Source organism: Dama dama, chromosome 19 (genome assembly GCF_033118175.1).
Source record: "Dama dama isolate Ldn47 chromosome 19, ASM3311817v1, whole genome shotgun sequence".
NCBI lineage: Eukaryota > Metazoa > Chordata > Mammalia > Artiodactyla > Cervidae > Dama > Dama dama.
Window position 1 is genome coordinate 90,386,080 of NC_083699.1, and position 21,072 is coordinate 90,407,151.

The following is a 21,072-nucleotide window of genomic DNA, read 5'->3' on the forward strand; positions in this document are numbered from 1 at the left end:
TATTTTTTTTCAATCTATGTTTGATTTACTTGGTAGCACGGGGTCTTAGCTGTGGGCTCAGGGCTTCTGTCTAGCTGCAGTGTGTGGGCACAGTAGTTACAGTGTGCCAGCTTAATTGCCCTGTGTCGCTTGGGATTTTAGTTCCCCGACAGGGATCAAACCCTTGTTCCCTGCAAGGAAGGCAGATTCTTAACCACTGAACCACCAGGGAAACCTCCTGTCTGTCTATCTGTCTATCTACCTCTACCAGTGGGATGAATGAATACACAGAACAAACAAATGAAAAGATGTCAGGAGAATTATATAAGGATTTTAGTTGACATGCATGACTTAGTCCTCAGGTCCACCTTTACTAATCCCCTTTTTTTACATCAAGGTCATTATTGCAATGGAATATCAGATTTGAGATGCTTGAGGCTCACCAGCTGAATCATGTTGCATTGTCTTTAGGCTACCCCGTGCCAGAGTCCAGCCTTCTATTATGGCCCCTCCTGTATATGGAAGTCTTCCCAGGTAGCTCAGTGGTAAAGAATCTGCCTGCCAATGTAGGAGCCAGAGGAGACTCGGGTTCAATCCCTGGGTTGGGAAGATCCCCTGGATGAGGAAATGGCAGCCCACTCCAGTATTCTTGCCTGGAGAATTCCATGAACAGAGGAGCCTTGCTGACTACAGTCCATGGGGTCGCAGAGTCTGACAAGACTGAGCATGCATGCACTATATATGGAAATAAAGCTTTCATCTTGTGTGCTATTACCAAATGACCCCAGTGTTACCACTGTTTATCAAACTTGACAGTATTTATATACTTGAAAATATTTTTAATATAACCTCCCCTCCCCACCAGATGACCCTGAGCTGGGATCTAATGTTTAACTGGTTCACTTCTCCTTACAATTCTCTTATTTTCTCAACTCATAATTATTAATATTTTATTCTTTACTTAATATGAAAAAAGAAAATATTTCAGAAGCAGACTTACCAAGATTTGTGGCAAACACTTAACACTTCTCCATTCCATTCCACAGTATAGTCTTTCTTTTAAACTGGGACTCACTACAACTGATTTTTTTTCCATTTATTTTTATTAATTGGAGGCTAATTACTTTACAATATTGAAGTGGTTTTTGTCATACATTGACATGAATCAGCCATGGATTTACATGTGTTCCCATTATACAGAGTGAAGTAAGCCAGAAAGATAAAGTACAACTGATTTTTTAAATTGAAGTATAGTTGATGTACAATATTATAAAAGTTACGGGTGTATAATATAGTGAATCACAATTTTTTAAAGTTATGCTCTATTATAGTCATTATAAAATATTGGCCATATTCCCTGTGTTGTACAATATATTTGCTGTTGTTTGGTCACTAAATCGTGTCTGACTCTTGACTCCATGGACTGTAGCCCACCAGTCTCCTCTGTCCATGGGATTTCCCAGGCAAGAACACTGGAGTGGGCTGACATTTCCTTCTCCAGGGGATCTTCTCAATCCAGGGATCAAACCCACGTCTCCTGAATTGGCAGGCAGATTCTTTACCACTGAGCCACCAGGGAAGCCCTATGTCTGATATATCTTTGTAGCTTATCTTCAACCTGATAGTTTATACTTCCACAATAGTCTTTTATGTTCTACCAAAACCTTTGTTTCCTGGTTTTACTCTTCATCGTAACCACAAGAACTTTTTCTTGCTGTTTCTCACATTTCCCCCATATATCAAATATATAGCAATATTTAGTAGACTTTATTTTGCTTTTTCTTTGTTGACATTATATTGTTTGGTCTTCTCTAATAATCTCTTATCCTTCTTTAATAAAATATCTTACTCTCTGGAGAACTGTTTACAAATGTTTGAAGTGTCATTGTGCAAACACATACACAGTCCATTTTCTTTCGTGCATCTGTCATGATCCATTTTCAAACTGAACCTCTAACAGGAAGTATTTTCTATTTCCTCCAAATATACCAATTACTTAATTTTCTCTTTCAGCTCTTATGACTCCTTGTTTAAGAAGAATATCTTCTGTTATGGGTGTGTAGTCATTGTTAGAACAATCAGAGTCCTATTTAGAGAGGAAGATGTTTATATAATGCCAGACTATGGCTCTTAAGAATCACTATTTATGAACTTAAACAATGTCTACAGATTCTTTGGGTCATTGCAACCTCTTCTGGTCTTATTGTTGTTGTTCAGTCACTCAGTCGTGTCTGACTCTTTGCAGCTCCATGGACTGCCGCATGCCAGGCTTCCCTGTCCTTCACCATCACCTGGAGCTTGCTCAAACTCACGTCCATTGAGTCGGTGATGCAATCCAACCATCTCATCATCTGTTGCCCCCTTCTCCTCCTGCCTTCTATTTTTCCCAGCATCAAGGTCTTTTCCAATGAATCTTCTGGTCCAAGTAGCCTCAAAAGCAAAATTTCTTGGTATGGCTTTTATTTTATTTTTTGCCACACTGCATAGTATGTGGAACTTCCTCAGTCAGGGATTGAACCCATGCTCCCTGCAGTGAAAACATGGAGTCTCAACCCACTGGTCCACCAGGGAAGTCTGTTATAGCTTTTAAAGAAGGTCAAGATTCCTGCCAGTGAAAGGATTTTTCCTTCAGATGCACAGTGACTGTTTCATTATCAATTGCAATAGAGCTAAATGAAATTCTTGGTGTTATACCATAATACCCTAGAAGCCTGACAACTAGAAAGTCTGCCATTTTGATGGGAAACAAAACATCCAAATCTCAACACTTAACATTTATAGGTTTATTCTGGATATGAGATGATATTAAGGAATTGGTAACAGTGATGGGGGGATAATGGCATGATACTTATGCTGACTATCGATCTGCTTATTCTCAGATATGTCCTCTAAATTTGCCCTTCTCTGATCTACATCTCAGAGGACTCACCTCCCAGCTTTCCTTGCTGTTTCAACCTGCTAAGGCTGCTGACAAAATTCTATAGACTAAACTGGCTTTAGCAACTGAAATTTATTCTCTCACAGCTCAGGAGACCAGAGGTCCAAGATCAAGCTGTCAGCAGTTGGTTCTTTCTGAAGTCTCTAACAATATGTTCTATGCTTATCTCCTGACTTCTGGTCAGTGTCAGCAATCCTTCACCTTCCTTGGTTTCTAGGCATATTACTCCAATCTGTGTCTTGGTCTTTTTCTGTATATCTCTTCTATGTCTCTGTATTCAGATCGCTCCTTTTTAAAAAAGACACCAGTCACCAGAATTAGGACCCACCCAAATCTAGTGTGACTTCATCTTGACTTGAGTGCATCTGTGAAAATCCCTATTTTCTAACAAGGCCACCTTCACACATACTAGGGTTTAGGACTTGAATGCTTCATTCAACCTCCCACAGCCACATCACTAGGTGTCCGTGGCCCTAAGGTCTAGGAAAACACTTCCCCAGCTCCTGGATTGGGAGTAGCTTTCTGCTCAAGCTCATCTCTAAGCTGCTTCACCAAATCCTACTTCTCTGTATTGCAAAAGATGTGTAATATTTATGTACATATATGTACCCAGTATATATACATAATACAAAAGTATTTACAGATGGGATTTTATTTAAAATATTCCAGCAAAAAAAAAGGGGGGGTGGCGGAAATCCTAGTGTAAACTGTGGACTTTGTTTGATTCAGTTCCAGTCCAGTCGCTCAGTCGTGTCTGACTTTTTGCAACCCCATGGACTGCAGTACGCCAGGCCTTCCTATCCATCACCAACTCCTGCAGCTTACTCAAACTCATGTCCATTGCAACAGTGATGCCATCCAACCATCTCATCCTCTATCATCCCCTTCTCTTTCCTTCATCACCTTCAATCTTTCCCAGCATCAGGGTCTTTTCCAATGACTCAGTTCTTCACGTCAGGTGGCCAAAGTATTGGAATTTCAGCTTTACCATCAGTTATTCAATGAATATTCAGGACTGCTTTCCTTTTGGATGGACTGGTTGGATCCCTTGCAGTCCAAGGGACTCTCAAGAGTCTTCTCCAACACCTCAGTTTAAAAGCATCAATTCTTTGGTGCTCAGCTTTCTTTATAGTCCAACTCTCACATTCATACATGACTACTGGAAAAACCATAGCCTTGACTAGACAGACCTTTGTTGGCAAAGTAACATTTCTGCTTTTTAATATGCTGTCTAGGTTGGTCATAACTTTTCTTCCAAGGAGCAAGCATCTTTTAATTTCATGGCTGCAGTCACCATCTGCAGTGATTTTGGAGCCCAAAAAAATAAAATCTCTCACTGTTTCCATTGTTTCCACATCTATTTGCCATGAAGTGATGGGCCTGGATGCCATGATCTTCGTTTTCTGAATGTTGAGTTTTAAGGCAACTTTTTCACTCTCCTCTTTCACTTTCATCAAGAGGCTCTTTAGTTCTTATTCGCTTTCTGCCACAAGGGTGGTGTCATCTGCATATCTGACGTTGTTGATATCTCTCCTGGCAATCTTGATTCCAGCTTGTGCTTCATCCAGTCCAGCATGTCTCATGATGTACTCTGCATATAAGTGAAATAAGCAGGATGTATATTTACAGCCTTGACATACTCCTTTCCCGATTTGGAACCAGTCTGTTGTTCCATGTCGGGTTCTAACTGTTTCTTCTTGACCTGCATACAGGTTTCTCAGGAAACAGGTAAGGTGGCCTGGTATTCTCATCTCTTTAAGAATTTTCCACAGTTTGTTGTGATCCACACAGTCAAAGGTATGATATGTTAATGTAGATTCAAGAATTGTAAGAAAAGTCTCACTCTGTTGGGGGGATGTGGACAATGCAGGAGGCTATGTATATGTGGAAACAGGGAATATATGGAAAATCTCTGTATTTTCTTCTCACTTTTACTATGAATCTAAAGCTGCTCTAAAAAAAAATGAATATTGAAAAAAAAAATGAATATTGAGAATGCCCTGGTGGTCCAGTGATTAGGACTCCACCCATTCACAGCTAAGGGCCCTGATCAGCGAACTAAGATCCTACAAGTCTCAAGGCCAAAAACAAAAAGAAGAAAGGAAAGAATTGAGTATTCAAAACAAAACAAGGGGGATGTTAGATAAAGGTGAAAGAATATTGGGAAAATGCTGACAGTGCTGATATGGGTGTTTCTTTTACTGTTCTCACTTACTTATATGTACATTTGAGATTTTCCACAACAACAACAAAAAATCTCTAAAAATAGTGTGATAAAATGGTGATTTATCCCCTATAGGATTTTTATACTTAGTTTTATGAAAATACCTTATGTATCACTCCTTTCTTATTTCACTAATAAAATATCTATTGTCTGTAGAACTCAGCTGAAGAAAATTCAGCAGGAACACCAGTTGGTCTTACCATTCAGTATTTCAATAGAAAAGACAAAGTACTCAAAATCTAAATTTCTGAGAGAAAATTCTGTGACCACATCGAAGCAATAAAGTTTATCTAGCTCCACCTTTTTTTCCATTCAGTATCAGTGAATTTTAACCATCAAGGAATATCCTTGATTTCTTCAATTATTAAAAAGTGAAGTGTGAAAAAAAAAAAAGTGAAGTGTGGTCAGCTGCCATTGAAAGGATACAGACCCTTTTGCTTTTTCTTCCAGTAGAGGGCTGCTACTGAATGAAAAAAGCAAAAGCTTTACTCTGCAAGGATTTAAATCAGAAGTTGAAGAAGAATCTAGATTCTTTGGGTATCCTAATGCTAACATATTAGTCTTCTTCTGAACTTACACTGCTCAAAATAGCTTTTGTTTCTGAGACCACATAATATCAAGTTTAATTATTTCATAATTCTTGAACCACAAGCAGATGCACTATTGGAACTTGCAGAGAATTTTTTGTTGTCAAGGATGGTCATGGTCTTCCTAGAAACCTAGCTTTACATTTTCCTTGTCATAGAGTATATTTTCAAAATTAAAAATTCTCAGAAAGAGAAACAAACCAAGCCTACCCTATTATTAACCATAACCTAAGCTTTTAAAAATTGTTTTTTTGTGCTTCTGATGTTGTATGACATCAGAGTATTTTAAAATTTGGAAGTATACACATCATAAATAACATGATGCAAAATATACTGGAAGACCTGGGAAAAGAGCATTTTCCTTTTCTTTAGTTTACAAAATTAGACATAAAAGATACTAAAATGCTTTCATTGTTTTTTTCCTGAGCATCAAAGTTGTTTTTTCTTTCAAACTGAAATTTCTCCTCTTTTCACATGACAGAGTTTAGTCTTTTTTTAATGGCAGAATGTAGTAAATCTCTTAGTTGAAATAGTTTGCTGTTCTAAGTCTTGCACCTCACTAAATGAATCTTATCTCCCTGGCTTCCAGCTCCACAGGTCCCCACAGCTTTTCAAGGTCATGAGACCATGAGTTGGCAGCTTCACGCTAAGTGGGCATGGAACCCACCAGAACTCACCTTCTTCACATTGTCTAGATCTCTCCTATCTCCGGGCTTCCCAGGTGGTACCAGTGGTAAAGAACCCACCTGCCAATGCAGATGTAAGAGACACTGATTCAGTAAGATCCCCTAGCAGATGGCATGCAACCCACTCCAGCATTCTTGCCTAGAGAATCTCATGGAAAGAGGAGGATGGTGGGCTATGATCCATACGGTTGCAAACAGTCGGACACAACTGAAGTAACTTAGCATGCATGCAGGCTCCCATCTCCAATCTGCATATCAGAAAGCATAATTTTGGGTCAGGTTTAACTCAGATGACCATTATATCTACTACTGTGGGTAGGAATCCCTTAGAAGAAATGGAGTAGACATCACGGTCAATAAAAGAGTCCAAAATGCAGTACTTGGATGCAGTCTCAAAAATGACAGAAGGATCTCTGTTCATTTCCAAGGCAAACCATTCAATATCACGGTAATCCAAGCCTATGCCTCAACCAGTAACACTGAAAAAGCTGGAGTTGAATGGTTCTATGAAGACCTATAAGACCTTTTAGAACTAACACCCAAAAAAGATGTCCTTTTCATTATAGAGGACTGCAATGCAAAAGTAGGAAGTCAAGAAACACCTGGAGTAACAGGCAAATTTGGCCGTGGAGTATGGAATGAAGCAGTGCAAAGACTAATAGAGTTTTGCCAAGAGAACGCACTGGTCATAGCAAACACCCTCTTTCAACAACACAAGAGAAGATTCTACACATGGACATCATCAGATGGTCAACACCGAAATCAGATTGATTATATTCTTTGTAGCCAAAGATGGAGATGCTCTATACAGTCAGCAAAAATAAGACCAGGAGCTGACTGTGGCTCAGATCATGAACTCCTTAATGCCAAATTCAGACTTAAATTGAAGAAAGTAGGGGAAACCACTAGACCATTCAGGTATGACCTAAATCAAATCCCTTATGACTATACAATGGAAGTGAGAAATAGATTTAAGTGACTAGATATGATAGACAGACTGCCTGATGAACTATGGACAGAGGTTGGTGACATTGTACAGGAGACAAGGATCAAGACCATCCCCATGGAAAAGAAATGCAAAAAGGCAAAATGGCTGTCTGAGGAGGCCTTACAAATAGCTGTGAAAGAAGAGAAGTGAAAAGCAAAGGAGAAAAGGAAAGATATTCCCATTTGAATGCAGAGTTCCAAAGAATAGCCAGGAGAGGTAAGAAAGCCTTCCTCAGCGATCAATGCAAAGAAATAGAGGAAAACAACAGAATGGGAAAGACTAAAGATCTCTTTAAGAAAATCAGAGATACCAAGGGAACATTTCAAGCAAAGATGGGCTCAATAAGGAACAGAAATGGTATGGACCTAACAGAAGCAAAAGATATTAAGAAAAGGTGGCAAGAATCCACAGAAGAACTATACAAAAAAGATCTTCACGACCCAGATAACCATGTTGGTGTGATCACTCATCTAGAGCCAGACATCCTGGAATGTGAAGTCAAGTGGGCCTTAGAAAGCATCACTATGAACAGAGCTACTGGAGGTGATAGAATTCCAGTTGAGCTATTTCAAATCCTGAAAGATGATGCTGTGAAAGTGCTGCACTCAATATGCCAGCAAATTTGGAAAACTCAGCAGTGGCCACAGGACTGGAAAAGGTCCATTTTCATTCCAATCCCTAAGAAAGGCAATCCCAAAGAATGCTAAAACTACTGCATAATTACACTGATCTCACACGCTAGTAAAGTAATACTCAAAATTTTCCAAGCCAGGCTTCAGCAATACATGAACCGTGAACTTCCAGATGTTCAAGCTGGTTTTAGAAAAGGCAGAGGAACCAGAGATCAAATTGCCAATATCCATTGGATCATCAAAAAAGCAACAGGGTTCCAGAAAAGCATCTATTTCTGCTTTATTGACTATGCCAAAGCCTTCGACTGTGTGGATCACAATTAACTATGGAAAATTCTGAAAGAGATGAGAATACCAGACCACCTGACCTGCCTCTTGAGAAACCGATATGCAGGTCAAGAAACAACAGTTAGAACTGGACATGGAACAATAGATTGGTTCAAAATAGGAAAAGGAGAACATCAAGGCTGTATATTGTCACCCTGCTTATTTAACTTATATGCAAGGTAGATCATGAGAAATGCTGGGCTGGAAGAAGCACAAGTTGGAATCAAGATTGCTGAGAGAAATATCAATAACCTCAGATGTGCAGATGACACCACCCTTATGGCAGAAAGTGAAGAGGAACTAAAAATCCTCTTGATGAAAGTGAAAGAGGAGAGTGAAAAAGTTGGCTTAAAGCTCAACATTCAGAAAACTAAGATCATGGCATCTGGTCCCATCACTTCATGGGAAATAGATAGGGAAAACTGTGGAAACAGTGTCAGATTTTATTTTTGGGGGCTCCAAAATCACTGCAGATGGTGATTGCAGCCATGAAATTGAAAGACACTTGCTCCTTGGAAGGAAAGTTATGACCAACCTAGACAGCATATTAAAAAGCAGAGACATTACTTTGCCAACAAAGATCCGACTAGTCAAGGCTATGGTTTTTCCAGTGGTCATGTATGGATGTGAGAGTTGGACTCTGAAGAAAGCTGAGCACCAAAAAATTGATGTTTTTAAACTATGGTGTTGGAGAAGACTCTTGAAAGTCCCTTGGACTGCAAGGAGATCCAACCAGTCCATCCTAAAGGAAATCAGTCCTGAATATTCATTGGAAGGACTGATGGTGAAGCTGAAACTCCAATACTTTCCCACCTCATGCGAAGAGTTGACTCATTGGAAAAGATCCTGAAGCTGTGAGGGATTGGGGGCAGGAGGAGAATGGGATGACAGAGGATGAGATGGCTGGATGGCATCACCAACTCGATGGACATGAGTTTGAGTAAAGTCCGGGAGTTGGTGATGGACAGGGAGTCCCGGCGTACTGCGATTCATGGGGTCGCTAAGAGTTGGACAAGACTGAGCAAGTGAACTGAACTGAACTTTGATGATTGATAGTCATTATTTAAAAGTTAATACTTTTTAGATAAATCCACACACCTATAGACACCTTATCTTTGACAAAGGAGGCAAGAATATACAATGGAGAAAAGACAATCTCTTTAACAAGTGGTGCTGGGAAAACTGGTCAACCACCTATAGAAGAATGAAACTAGAAAACTTATTAAAACCATACACAAAAATAAACACAAAATGGATTAAAGATCTAAATTTAAGACAATAACCTATAAAACTCCTAGAGGAAAATATAGGCAAAACACTCTCTGACATAAATCACAGCAGGATCCTCTATGATCCACTTCCCAAAGTAATGGAAATAAAAGCAAAAATAAACAAATGGGACCTAATTAAACTTAAAAACTTTTGCACAATGAAGGAAGCTATAAGCAAGGTGAAAAGACAGCCTTCTGAATGGGAGAAAATAATAGCAAACGAAGCAACTTGGCAAAAAATTAATCTCAAAAGTATACAAGCAGCTCATGCAGCTCAATACTAGAAAAATAAACGACCCAATCAAAAAATGGGCCAAAGAACTAAATGGATATTTCTCCAAAGAAGACATAATATGGCTAACAAACATATGAAAAGATGGTCAACATCACTCATTATCAGAGAAATGCAAATCAAAACCACAATTAGGCACCACCTCACGCTGGTCAGAAAGGCTGCTATCCAAAAGTCTACAAGCAATAAATGCTGGAGAGGGTGTGGAGAAAAGGGAACCCTCTTACACTGTTGGTGGGAATGCAAACTAGTACAGCCACTATGGAGAACAGTGAGGAGATTCCTTAAAAAACTCGAAATAGGACTGCCATATGACCCAGCAATCCCACTTCTGGGCATACACTCTGAGGAAACCAGAAAAGAGACACATGTACCCCAATGTTCATTGCAGCACTGTTTACAATAGCTAGGACATGGGAACAACCTAGATCTCCACTGGCAGACAAATGTATAAGAAAGTTATGGTACATATACATGATGGAATATTACTCGGCCATTAAAAAGAACACATTTGAATAAGTTCTAATGAGGTAGATGAAACTGGAGCCTGTTATACAGAGTGAAGTAAGTTAGAAAGAAAAACACCAGTACAGTATATTAACCCATATATATGGAATTTAGAAAGATGGTAATGATGACCCTATATACAAGACAGCAGAAGAAACACAGATATAAAGGACAGTCTTTTGGACTCTGTGGGAGAAGGAGAGGGTGGGATGATTTGAGAGAATATCAATGAAACATGTATATTACCATATGTAAAATAGATCACCAGTACAAGTCTGATGCATGAAACAGGGCACTCGAAGTCAGTGCACTTGGACAACCCTGAGGGAGAGGATAGGGAGGGAGGTGGGAGGAGGGTTCAGGATGGGAGACACATGTACACCCATGGCTGATTCATGTCAATGTATGGCAAAAACCACTACAGTATTGAAAAGGAGCTAGCCTTCAATTAAAATAAATAAATACAAATTTTTTTTAAAAAGTTAATACTTTTTGATTACTTCTTTGTGCCAGTTCAGTACAGTTCAGTTGCTCAGTCATGTCCAACTCTTTGCGACCCCATGGACTGCAGTACACCAGGCCTCCCTGTCCATCACCAATTCCTGGAGCCTACTCAAACTCATGCCCATCATGTCAGTGATGCCATCCAACCATCTCATCCTCTGTCATCCCCTTCTCCTCCCACCTTCAATCTTTCCCAGCATCAGGGTCTTTTCCAGTGAGTCAGCTCTTCGCTTCAGGTGGCCAAAGTACTGGAGTTTCAGCTTCACCATCAGTCCTTCCAATGAATATTCAGGACTGATTTCCTTTAGGATGGACTGGTTGGATCTTCTTGCAGTCCAAGGGACTCTCAAGAGTCTTCTCCAATACCTCAGTTCAAAAGCATCAATTCTTCAGCACTCAGCTTTCTTTATAGTCCAACTCTCACATCTATACATGACTACTAGAAAAACCATAGCTTCGACTAGATGGACCTTTGTTGGCAAAGTAATGTCTCTGCTTTTTGATATGCTGTCTAGGTTGGCCATAGCTTTTCTTCCAAGGAGCAAGCCTCTTTTAATTTCATGGCTGCAGTCACCATCAGCAGTGATGTTGGAGCCCAAAAAATAAAGTCCATCACTGTTTCCATTGTTTCCCCATCTATTTCCCATGAAGTGATGGGACCAGATGCCACGATCTTTGTTTTCTGAATGCCGAGTTTTAAGGCAACTTTTTCACTCTCCTCTTTCACTTTCATCCAGAGGCTCTTTAGTTCTTCTTCATTTTCTGCCATAAAGGTGGTGTCATCTGCATATCTGAGGTTATTGATATTTCTCCCAGCAAACTTGATTGCAACTCGTGCTTCATCCAGATCAGCATTTCTCATGAGGTACTCTGCATATAAGTGAGATAAGCAGGGTGACAATATACAGCCTTGACGTTCTCCTTTCCCGATTTGGAACCAGTCTGTTGTTCCCTGTTCAACAGTTCTAACTGTTGCTTCTTGACCTGCATATAGGTTTCTCAAGAGGCAGGTCAGGAGGTCTGGTATTCCCATCTCTTTCAGAATTTTCCACAGTTTGTTGTGATCCACACAGTCAAAGGCTTTGGCGTAGTCAATAAAACAGAAGTAGATGTTTCTCTGGAACTCTCTTGCTTTTTCGATGATCCAGTGGATGTTGGCAATTTGACCTCTGGTTCTTCTGCCTTTTCTAAATCCAGCTTGAACATCTGGGAGTTCACGGTTCACGTACTGTTGAAGCCTGGCTTGGAGAATTTTGAGCATTACTTTGCTAGTGTGTGAGATGAGTGCAATTGTGCAGTAGTTTGAACATTACTTGGCATTGCCTTTCTTTGGGATTAGAATGAAAACTGACCTTTTCCACTCCTGTGGCCACTGCTGAATTTTCCAAATTTGCTGACATACTGAGTGCAGCACTTTCAGAGCATCATCTTTTAGGATTTGTAGTAGCTCAACTGGAATTCCATCACCTCCAGTAGCTTTGTTCATAGTGATGCTTCCTAAGGCCCACTTGACTTTGCATTCCAGGATGTCTGGCTCTAGTTGAGTTATCACGCCATCGTGATTATCTGAGTCGTGAAGATCTTTTTATATAGTTCTTCTGTATATTCTTGCTACCTCTTCTTAATATCTTTTGCTTCTGTTAGGTCCATACCATTTCTGGAAAAACCAAAGCTTTGATTAGATGGACCTTTATTGGCAATTTTGTGCCAGTAACTTATTTGTATTTAATTCTCTTAAGAAGTTACCCAAAAATCGACATTGATATAAATGAAGTATAACCTTTAAAAATTGTGAATCACTATATTGTATACCTGCAGCATATAATATTATATACCTACAATGTATAATTTGTATACCAACTATAATTTTTTAAAAGAATAAACATAGATCATCTCTTTTCCCCATAATTAGATTGAGACTCAGAGAAGTTAAGTAACTTGCAGAAGGTTACACAGCTAGGACTTGCTAGAACCAGGACTCAGCTCTCCCAAGCAGTGCTTATAACCATAGGGCCACATCTCCAGTCCAAGATTTCTGATGATTTTCCCAACTGGCGCAGTGTACCTTGAATGTGCCCAGCACTTGGCTCTGCTTCTAAGCTAAGGATTTAGTGCTGTTTTTTAACTGATCTACAATTACTGTTTCATCAAGTTGGGAAAAGCCCTGAATCCTAATTGTTAGTAATCACATCAAGTGTTCTATTTTAACTAGACCTCTCTTTTGTTTCAAGTGGGTAAAATTTAAAAATTAATGGTACTCTTTAAAATTGCAGGAGTTGATGTATAATCATTTTATAAATTCTAAACTTTGTACCATACTATTTAAATTCCATTCTCATCAGTCAGATCATGTTTAATTACTAAGAGAGTTTTTTTACCCAGATGGTCTATAATATTACTGATTAGAAAAAAAAAAATAGGAAAAACTTTCTCTTATTTATGAATGACAAAGCTACATGAAGAAAGTTTGTCCATACTGTCCAACTAGGTGGCCACTGGCCACATGTGGCTACTGACCATTTGAAATGTGACTGACTTGAATTGGTAAGTGTAAAATACAAAGTCAATTCTGAAAACTCAGGATACAAAAAAAGATGTAAAATATCCCATTAGCAATTTTTATATCAAATACAAGTTAAAATGATAAAGATTTGCACATATTAGGCCAAGTAAAATACCTTATTAAGGTTAATTTAACTTGTTTCTTTTTACTTTCTTCAATGTGGTGGCTAGAAAATCTGAAATTACATCTGTGGCTTTGCATTTATCTGTTGGACTGTGCAGGGTTAAGTGATCACTCAGTGATTAAAAGTAAGTATCAACGCCAGTGGAATCAAGCAGCTCATAGCAGGTATAGGCATCAGTGAAAAATATCTTTTTTTCAGTGAGAAGGTTAAATAGTGATGTGATGACAACCGTACCGTTTTCTCAAAGTTCTGCCCTGTTGGATTACCACTATGTTCATAAGAACCACAGGAAGGACTTCCCTGGTGGTCCAGTGACTAAGATCCCAAACTCCCAAAGAAGGGGATCCAAGTTTGATTCCTGCTCAGGAAACTAGATCCCACATGCCGTGACTAAGACACAACACAGACAAATAAGTAAATAAATATTTAAGATAAATAAAAGATCCTTACTCTTAAAACAAACAAACAGGAAAGTCATTTCCCACTTAGCGGAGAGTCTGAGACTGATTTTTCTCTACTCAGAAATGTGAACCTGGGCTGACCTGTCAAAGACCAAAAAAAAAAAAAAAAGTACCAACATTTTTAGTGTGGGTTGCAAAGCAGATGATGTGGTTCCGAGCAGTGGTCACTCGTGCAGATCCTCCACCTCTGCACTGGTTCGATGGTTTACAGCGCAGCAGTGCAGAGCCAAAGGGCACCCACGAGTTCATTATATAATTCTTGGTAGCGTGAGGTCAAGCGCATATCTGCTCTGGGGGCCAGGCGGCAGGCTCTGCTCAGGCCGACCACGGCCATCACAGTGATGTTTTGACAGAGAGTGTGCTAGAGGTTGTTTGTTTGGAAAAAGACCGACCAACTCTTTTTTTTCCCCTCGTCCTCCTTCCTCTCTCTCTCTTTTTCCCTTTGAAACACTCTGGCATAATACTGAATGACTTTGTTTTTAAGCTGCCTTAGCCTTGCTTTGTGAAGAAAAAGCCTGAGAATTCTCTCCCTGTAGGACACAAGTGTTATTTTTGGAGCAGAGATTCTTAGCCTGATCTCTGTCTAAACCAATTTCTGTTCTTTGTGAGGTCGTGGTCTGGGGCAACTCAGAGTCATCTCCGTGGAGGGAAGCTTCCTGGTTTCATGAGGCAGCCTGGGCCGAGGTGTCCAGGGGCCATGCCTGGAACATCCCTGCTTGGGGTCTCCACACACAACTGTTTCACCCTCAGGTCCCCCTCATTAGGCCTGTGCCCTTGGGAGGGTCTGGGCGCCACCTGCCATGAAGTGGGCGACTTCCCTGCTGATGTCATTTCATGGGATGTTCTGGGTCAAGGTGACCCTCCCCTTTTAACAGGGTAGCGTAGGTCACAGACTCCTCAGAACTAAGACAGCCATGTCTTGAGGATCTCCACAGACACTTGAGGGTGCCACCGGCCATGGGAGAGCCACAGTCCCCCCTGAGAGTCATGACCTGGGCCTCTGGGAACAATGTCCTGTGACTCGCAGCTCAGAGCATCCCCTTCTGTAACCCGCTCTGTGGCAGGCTGCTAGACCCGGGGAAGGAAAACCTCTCCAGCTTCTCACAGCTCCTCTTCCTGACCTGTCATTCCTAGGAGTTTACAGAGCTTGCACCAGCTGGGAAATGTAAAATCAGACACAGTTGAAAACACTGCTGTCAACAGCAAACAGAGCATCACCTTAGAATGAGTCTTTTCCTTTGGTGATTGGTCACTGTGGATGCAGGAAGCAGGTGTGAGGAGCATGGCCTGGGGATGAACAGGTAGACCCTGCAGGTGTTCCAGGTTGCTGGGTGATCCCTGATGCGCCCGTCCCTGGCCAGCTATACATAGCCAGCAAAGCTTCTTACCAGAGAAACCTCTTTCCTCACCCTCCACCAGTCCCACCCGTCACCCCAAAGACTTGCTGTAAATCCCCTGGAAGTTACTGTGTCTCCGATCGAAGAGCCGTCAGCTGGCCCCGGGCCTGACCGCTTTCCCACCGCCGCTGCTCTCCACCCTTCCTTGTCTGTGCCAGGGGAGCACAATCAGTGCTCAGCCATGGTCGACATGGGGGGCCTGGACAATCTGATCGCCAACACAGCCTACCTGCAGGCTCGAAAGTCCTCGGACGCTGACAGCAAGGAGCTGCAGCGCCGGCGCCGGAGCCTGATGCTGCCCGGGCCGCAGAGCTGTGAGCAGCTCCGCCAGGCCCTGGCCACCGACTTCCACAGCCTGTGCGAGCAGCAGCCTATCGGCCGCCGCCTCTTCCGGGACTTCCTGGCCACGGTGCCTGCGTACCAGGAGGCCAGGGGTTTTCTGGAGGAGGTGCAGAGCTGGGAGTTGGCCGAAGAGGGTCCCGCCAAGGGCAGCGCGCTGCAGGGGCTGGTGACCACTTGTGCTTCCGCCCCTGTCCATGGGCACCCACACCCCTTCTTCAGCCCAGCTCTGATCACCAAGTGCCAAGCGGCCACCACCGAGGACGATCGAGCATCCCTGGTGGAGCTGGCCAAGGCCGAGGTCATGGCCTTCCTGCAGGACCAGCCCTTCCGGGAGTTCCTGGCCAGCCCCTTCTATGACAAGTTTCTGCAGTGGAAAGTCTTCGAGATGCAGCCGGTGTCAGACAAGTACTTCGAAGAGTTCCGGGTGCTGGGGAAAGGTGGTTTCGGGGAGGTAAGTGTCTGCGAGGAGCCAGGTTGAAAGACGAGGTAGACGGCATAAATAGAGTTCTGTTTGTCTTCTTTTTGTCTTCTTCTTTTTAATCTCAAGGGAACTTAGAACTAATTTCAGTGCCACATGTGGAGAAAGCATTCCTAGCTTGCTCTCACCTCTTCTTTCTGGTCGCTGCATGAAATACAGTGAGAATGCCATAGGAAAAACAAACAAGATGTGGAACTGGCCAGGAATCGTGATCGTGGGGTTTCCAGGAGGCAGGAACGCTCTGAAATGCCCCTTTGGTGAATGATATCAAGATATCAATACAATGGGAGAGTTTCCTTCCCCTTTACTTGTGCTCACGGAGATAATTTGAGAAAAACTTCAGGTATCTAAGAAAACTATCATCTTGAATTAGAGCCTATAAATCTGTTTTGCACCACTGCTGTGTTCAGCTTTCTTTTTTTAAGAAGAAAAAAAAATTCTTTGAGATTAGATTTGCATAAGATTAGCCATTAACCATTTTCAGGTGTACAATTTAATAGCATTTAATACATTACAATGTTATGCAACCATCATATCTAGTTCCATTGTCAATACTCCTGTGTCCATTAACAGTTACTTCCCCACCCCAACCCCCAAGCTCCTGGCAGCCACTGGGCTACTTTCTGCCTCTATGGACTTGCCTATTCTGATGTTTCATATAGATGGAGTCATATGATATGTGAGCTTTTGTTTCTGGATTCTTTCACTGAAAAGTATACTTTTGCTGAGTAGTGCTTTGGAGGATCTTTTCACCTTGTAGCGCGGATCAATACTGCACTCCTTTTTCAGGTTGAGTAACAGTCCATTGTATGGGAATACTACATTTCATGTAGCCATTCATCTATTGATGGACAGTTGGGTTGTTTCTGCCTTTTGGCTATCGTGAATAGCGCTGCTGTAAATATTTATGCATAAGTATTTGTTTGAATACCTGCTTTCATTTCTGTTTCATATGTGCTGAGGAGTGGAGTTGCTGGGTCTTAGGGCAATTTTATGTTTAACTTTTTGGGAAATCACCAATCTCTTCATGTTTTAAGTTCCCGCCAGCAATGCATGAGGGCTTCCCTGGTGGCTCAATGGTAAAGAATCCATCTACCAATGCAGGAGACATGGGTTTGATCCCTGTGTTGGGAGGATCCCTTGGAGAAGGAAGTGGCACTCCAGTATTCTTGCCTGGAAAATCCCATGGACAGAAGAATCTGGTGAGCTACAGTCCATGGTGTCCCAAAGAGTCCCGCACAACTTAGCAACTAAACAACAAGCAATGCATCAATGTTTCAATTTCTCCACATTCTGGCCAATACTTGTTATTTCTTTTTTTTTTTAATGGCCCATTTTGTATGTGTCACATGATACCTCACTGTGGTCCAAGCTCTTTCTCCAAGAACCCTCTGACTCACAGCTTTTCTTTTCTCAGAAGCCTTGCCACCTTGATTGGTTTCTGCCCCTCCATCCTCTGGATCCACCACTCCCTTCCTCTCTCCACTGCAGTCTATTTCTACCTCTTCTCCTTTTCCTTCTCTCCTTAAGGTATGTGCTGTCCAGGTGAAAAACACTGGTAAGATGTATGCCTGTAAGAAACTGGACAAGAAGCGACTGAAGAAGAAAAATGGCGAGAAAATGGCTCTCTTGGAAAAGGAAATCTTGGAGAGGGTCAGCAGCCCATTCATTGTCTCTCTGGCATATGCCTTTGAGAGCAAGTCCCATCTCTGCCTGGTGATGAGCCTGATGAATGGTGGAGACCTCAAGTTCCACATCTACAGCGTGGGTGAACCGGGCCTGGACATGAGCAGGGTGGTCTTCTACTCGGCCCAGATGACCTGTGGTGTGCTCCACCTCCACTCCCTCGGCATCGTCTATCGGGACATGAAGCCTGAGAACGTGCTTCTGGACGACCTCGGCAACTGCAGACTGTCTGACCTGGGGCTGGCCGTGCAGATCCAGGATGGTAAACCCATCACCCAGAGGGTGAGTGAGCCTCCACTGGCCCAAAGGTGGGGCACAGGGTTAGAAAGGAAGGGAGAAGGCTGTTCTTTCCCAGGGCAGACAGAGCCTCGAACTTAATGCTTCTGATTTTCTTGTTCCTAAAGCCCTTGTGCTGTCATTTGCCTTAAGTGGAGTGGTGTAAGAGGATTAGCTTAACTGGCTCTTTGAGGTCTACTTTGCTCTCCTCTCATTGGAAGCAGAGGGCAGCCTTCTTTGTGAATTGGAGGTGGTCTGTGCCTTCACTATAGATGGCAAGAGCTGAATCCATGGCCAGGAACTAGGTATGTCCCGCCCATAACCACCTTCCTGGTGCCATGTTCCTGAGTCAATAGAGCCTTGATTTCTGCTTCGGGAAAATTTTAGGGGCTGGACGCTAAAATTCCAGGACTCTAGAAGGTAAAATTTAACAGAATAATAAATAGAAAAACCCCCAACACTTAGCAAATTAAATATCTCCTTTCCTGTTGAGTGCATAATGGAGAAATGTTTTACATTGGACAAAGGTGAAATTTTAAATGAAAAGATATATACAGGTCAACAAAGGTTTATTTTGATCAGTTTGGTCCAAAGAGACTCACAGAGAATTCTTTGATTAAAAGGGGGATTATAATAATTAATCAATTATGTTAAGTGATCAATACAAAAATCTCTCAAATTCTGACAGGTCTTTACCATTGAGTTTCTGTGCACAAAGATGGGAGAAGTCCCAGGAAGATAAAGGCTCAAGTCAGGTTCCTAAATATACACTTAAAACTGTTTTTGCACAGTTTCTAGCTTGTAAGGCAGAGAGGACAATCAGGCAAGGAAGTGAGAAAAATCATGGCAAGTTTGAGAAACTGCAGGTGATTTTATGTGGCTATAACGGGAGGAATGTTGACAACACGTGTAGGGCTCAGATCACACAAAGGCATTGAAATTCTTTTCTTGTGAGGGACGAGAAGCTATTGAACGAATCTTTAAAAAGGAATGACATGATCAGATTTGCATTTTTTTAAACACCAATTTGATGGTAGATGGGAAGCAGAGGAGCTAGTTAGGAAGCATATGCAGTGGCGCAGGAAGAAATGATGGCGCCTATGTAAGACACTAGGATTGATGAAGTGGGAGGTAAACCAGAGCTGTTGGAAAGAGACTTGTTGGGATTTCAGGACCAGCTGGGTATGAGGGTGAGGAAGGTCCCTAGCTCCAGTGACTAGAAGGAGGAGAACAGTTAGGGGAAAACTGGAAAGTTTCATTGCGAGTGTAGTGTATATAAGGCTCTTATATGACAGGCAGGTGCTATGATGAAAGGTCTGAGTTAGACATTGGAATTTGGAGTAATCATGGCTTGGGAAGCAGCAGACACCACTGGGTTGTTTGAGAAACAGTGGAGGAAGAGGACCAAGGAACAGCAACATGTAGGGGGTGTAAAGTAAAGTAAATCCTTTACACTTGCCCCACCGTGAATGCATGTTTATCACTGCACAAAAAATCAGAACTGTATTACTTCAGTATATTATTTTGAATTTGTATTGCTGATTATGCAGACAGGAAGTGTTCCTTCTGAGCGTCCTATGTGCATGCATCATGCTGACTGGTGGTACCATCTCCACTTTGCTGAAGAATGAGGAGACACATAGCTCTGTCTCTTATAAATCCCTTCTCAGTCTTCCTCCAGCTCTGTTCATGGGCCAAGAGAATATTTAAGGACAGTTCCTCCTGCATCCAGCTCTCTGACTCTTTTGGAAACTGCAGGAAGCTTTTAGCACCTCCTCAGTATTGTCCACTATAATGAAGGCAGTTGGTGGAGTTTAAGGTTTCCCAGGTGGTGCTAGTGGTAAAGAACCTGCCTTCCAGTGCAGGAGACATAAGCGATGTGGGTTCAACCCTGGGTCAGGAAGATCCCCTGGAGGAGGGCATGGAAACTCCAGTCTTCTTGCCAGGAGAATCCCATGGACAGAGGAGCCTGGCAGGTTATGATCCATAGGGTTGCACAGAATCAGACACAACTGAAGCAACTTAGCATGAGTGCACACAATGCCTAGAGGCCTCTCACCCTTTTGCCTTTTCTGAGTCCCTCTTTGTCCCAAGAGACCAGACTTCTGGGTTTAGACCTCTTGCCCCATCCAAGAAAGTTTATGCTCTGGTCCTTAGACCTGCCTCTGAAGCCCAGGGGGATTTTCAGGAAGGATGGAGGAAACAATAAAAGGGGGTAAGAGAGAAGGTTTAGAAAGCCACAGAAAGAAAGAAAGAAGAAAAGCGTTCCTCTTTCACTGTTTACCCCTCTATGTAGCCAAGTGAAGCCCCTCAGTATCCTACTTACTGCAGCTGCAGCTCCGACACAATAACTGGGCCCCCAAGGGGATTTTAAATCATTGTACTCACAACCCATTTCACAGAGGAAATAAAAAGGAACATATTTTATACAGCTTCTGTAACTAATTAATGTTTTGATGTCAAGAGACCATATAAAGAATTACTGGGTCTTCCCTGGTGGTACAGTAGCTAAGACTCTGCACTCCCAATGCAGGGGGCCCAGGTTTGATCCCTAGTCAGGGAACAAGATCCCACATGTCACAGCTGAAGATCCTGCATGCCACAATGAAGATCAATGATCCCACATGCCCCAACTAGAACCTGGTGCAGCCAAATAAAAACAAAATTTTTAAGTACAGATCTCACCATATTTCCAGAGTATGATCAGCTGAATGAAGGTAGAAGTGTAAAGAAAAGTCCTGCTAAATTTTTTGCATAAATGTAAGGAAACGCACAGGAATATTTCGACACCAATTGGATCCTATCAAAGG

The 21,072-nt window shown here is 42.0% G+C and overlaps 1 protein-coding gene across 1 annotated transcript in view; it reads left to right on the top strand.

The window, feature by feature from the left end:
* Nucleotides 1-15,661: 15,661 nt before the first annotated feature.
* Nucleotides 15,662-21,072, top strand: part of GRK7 (G protein-coupled receptor kinase 7) — a 35,767-nt gene continuing 30,356 nt past the window's right edge. The window contains exons 1-2 of the mRNA XM_061168010.1: nucleotides 15,662-16,273; nucleotides 17,831-18,268. Coding sequence (XP_061023993.1) covers nucleotides 15,662-16,273; nucleotides 17,831-18,268 — 1,050 coding nt within the window. The remainder of the gene's footprint in view (nucleotides 16,274-17,830; nucleotides 18,269-21,072) is intronic.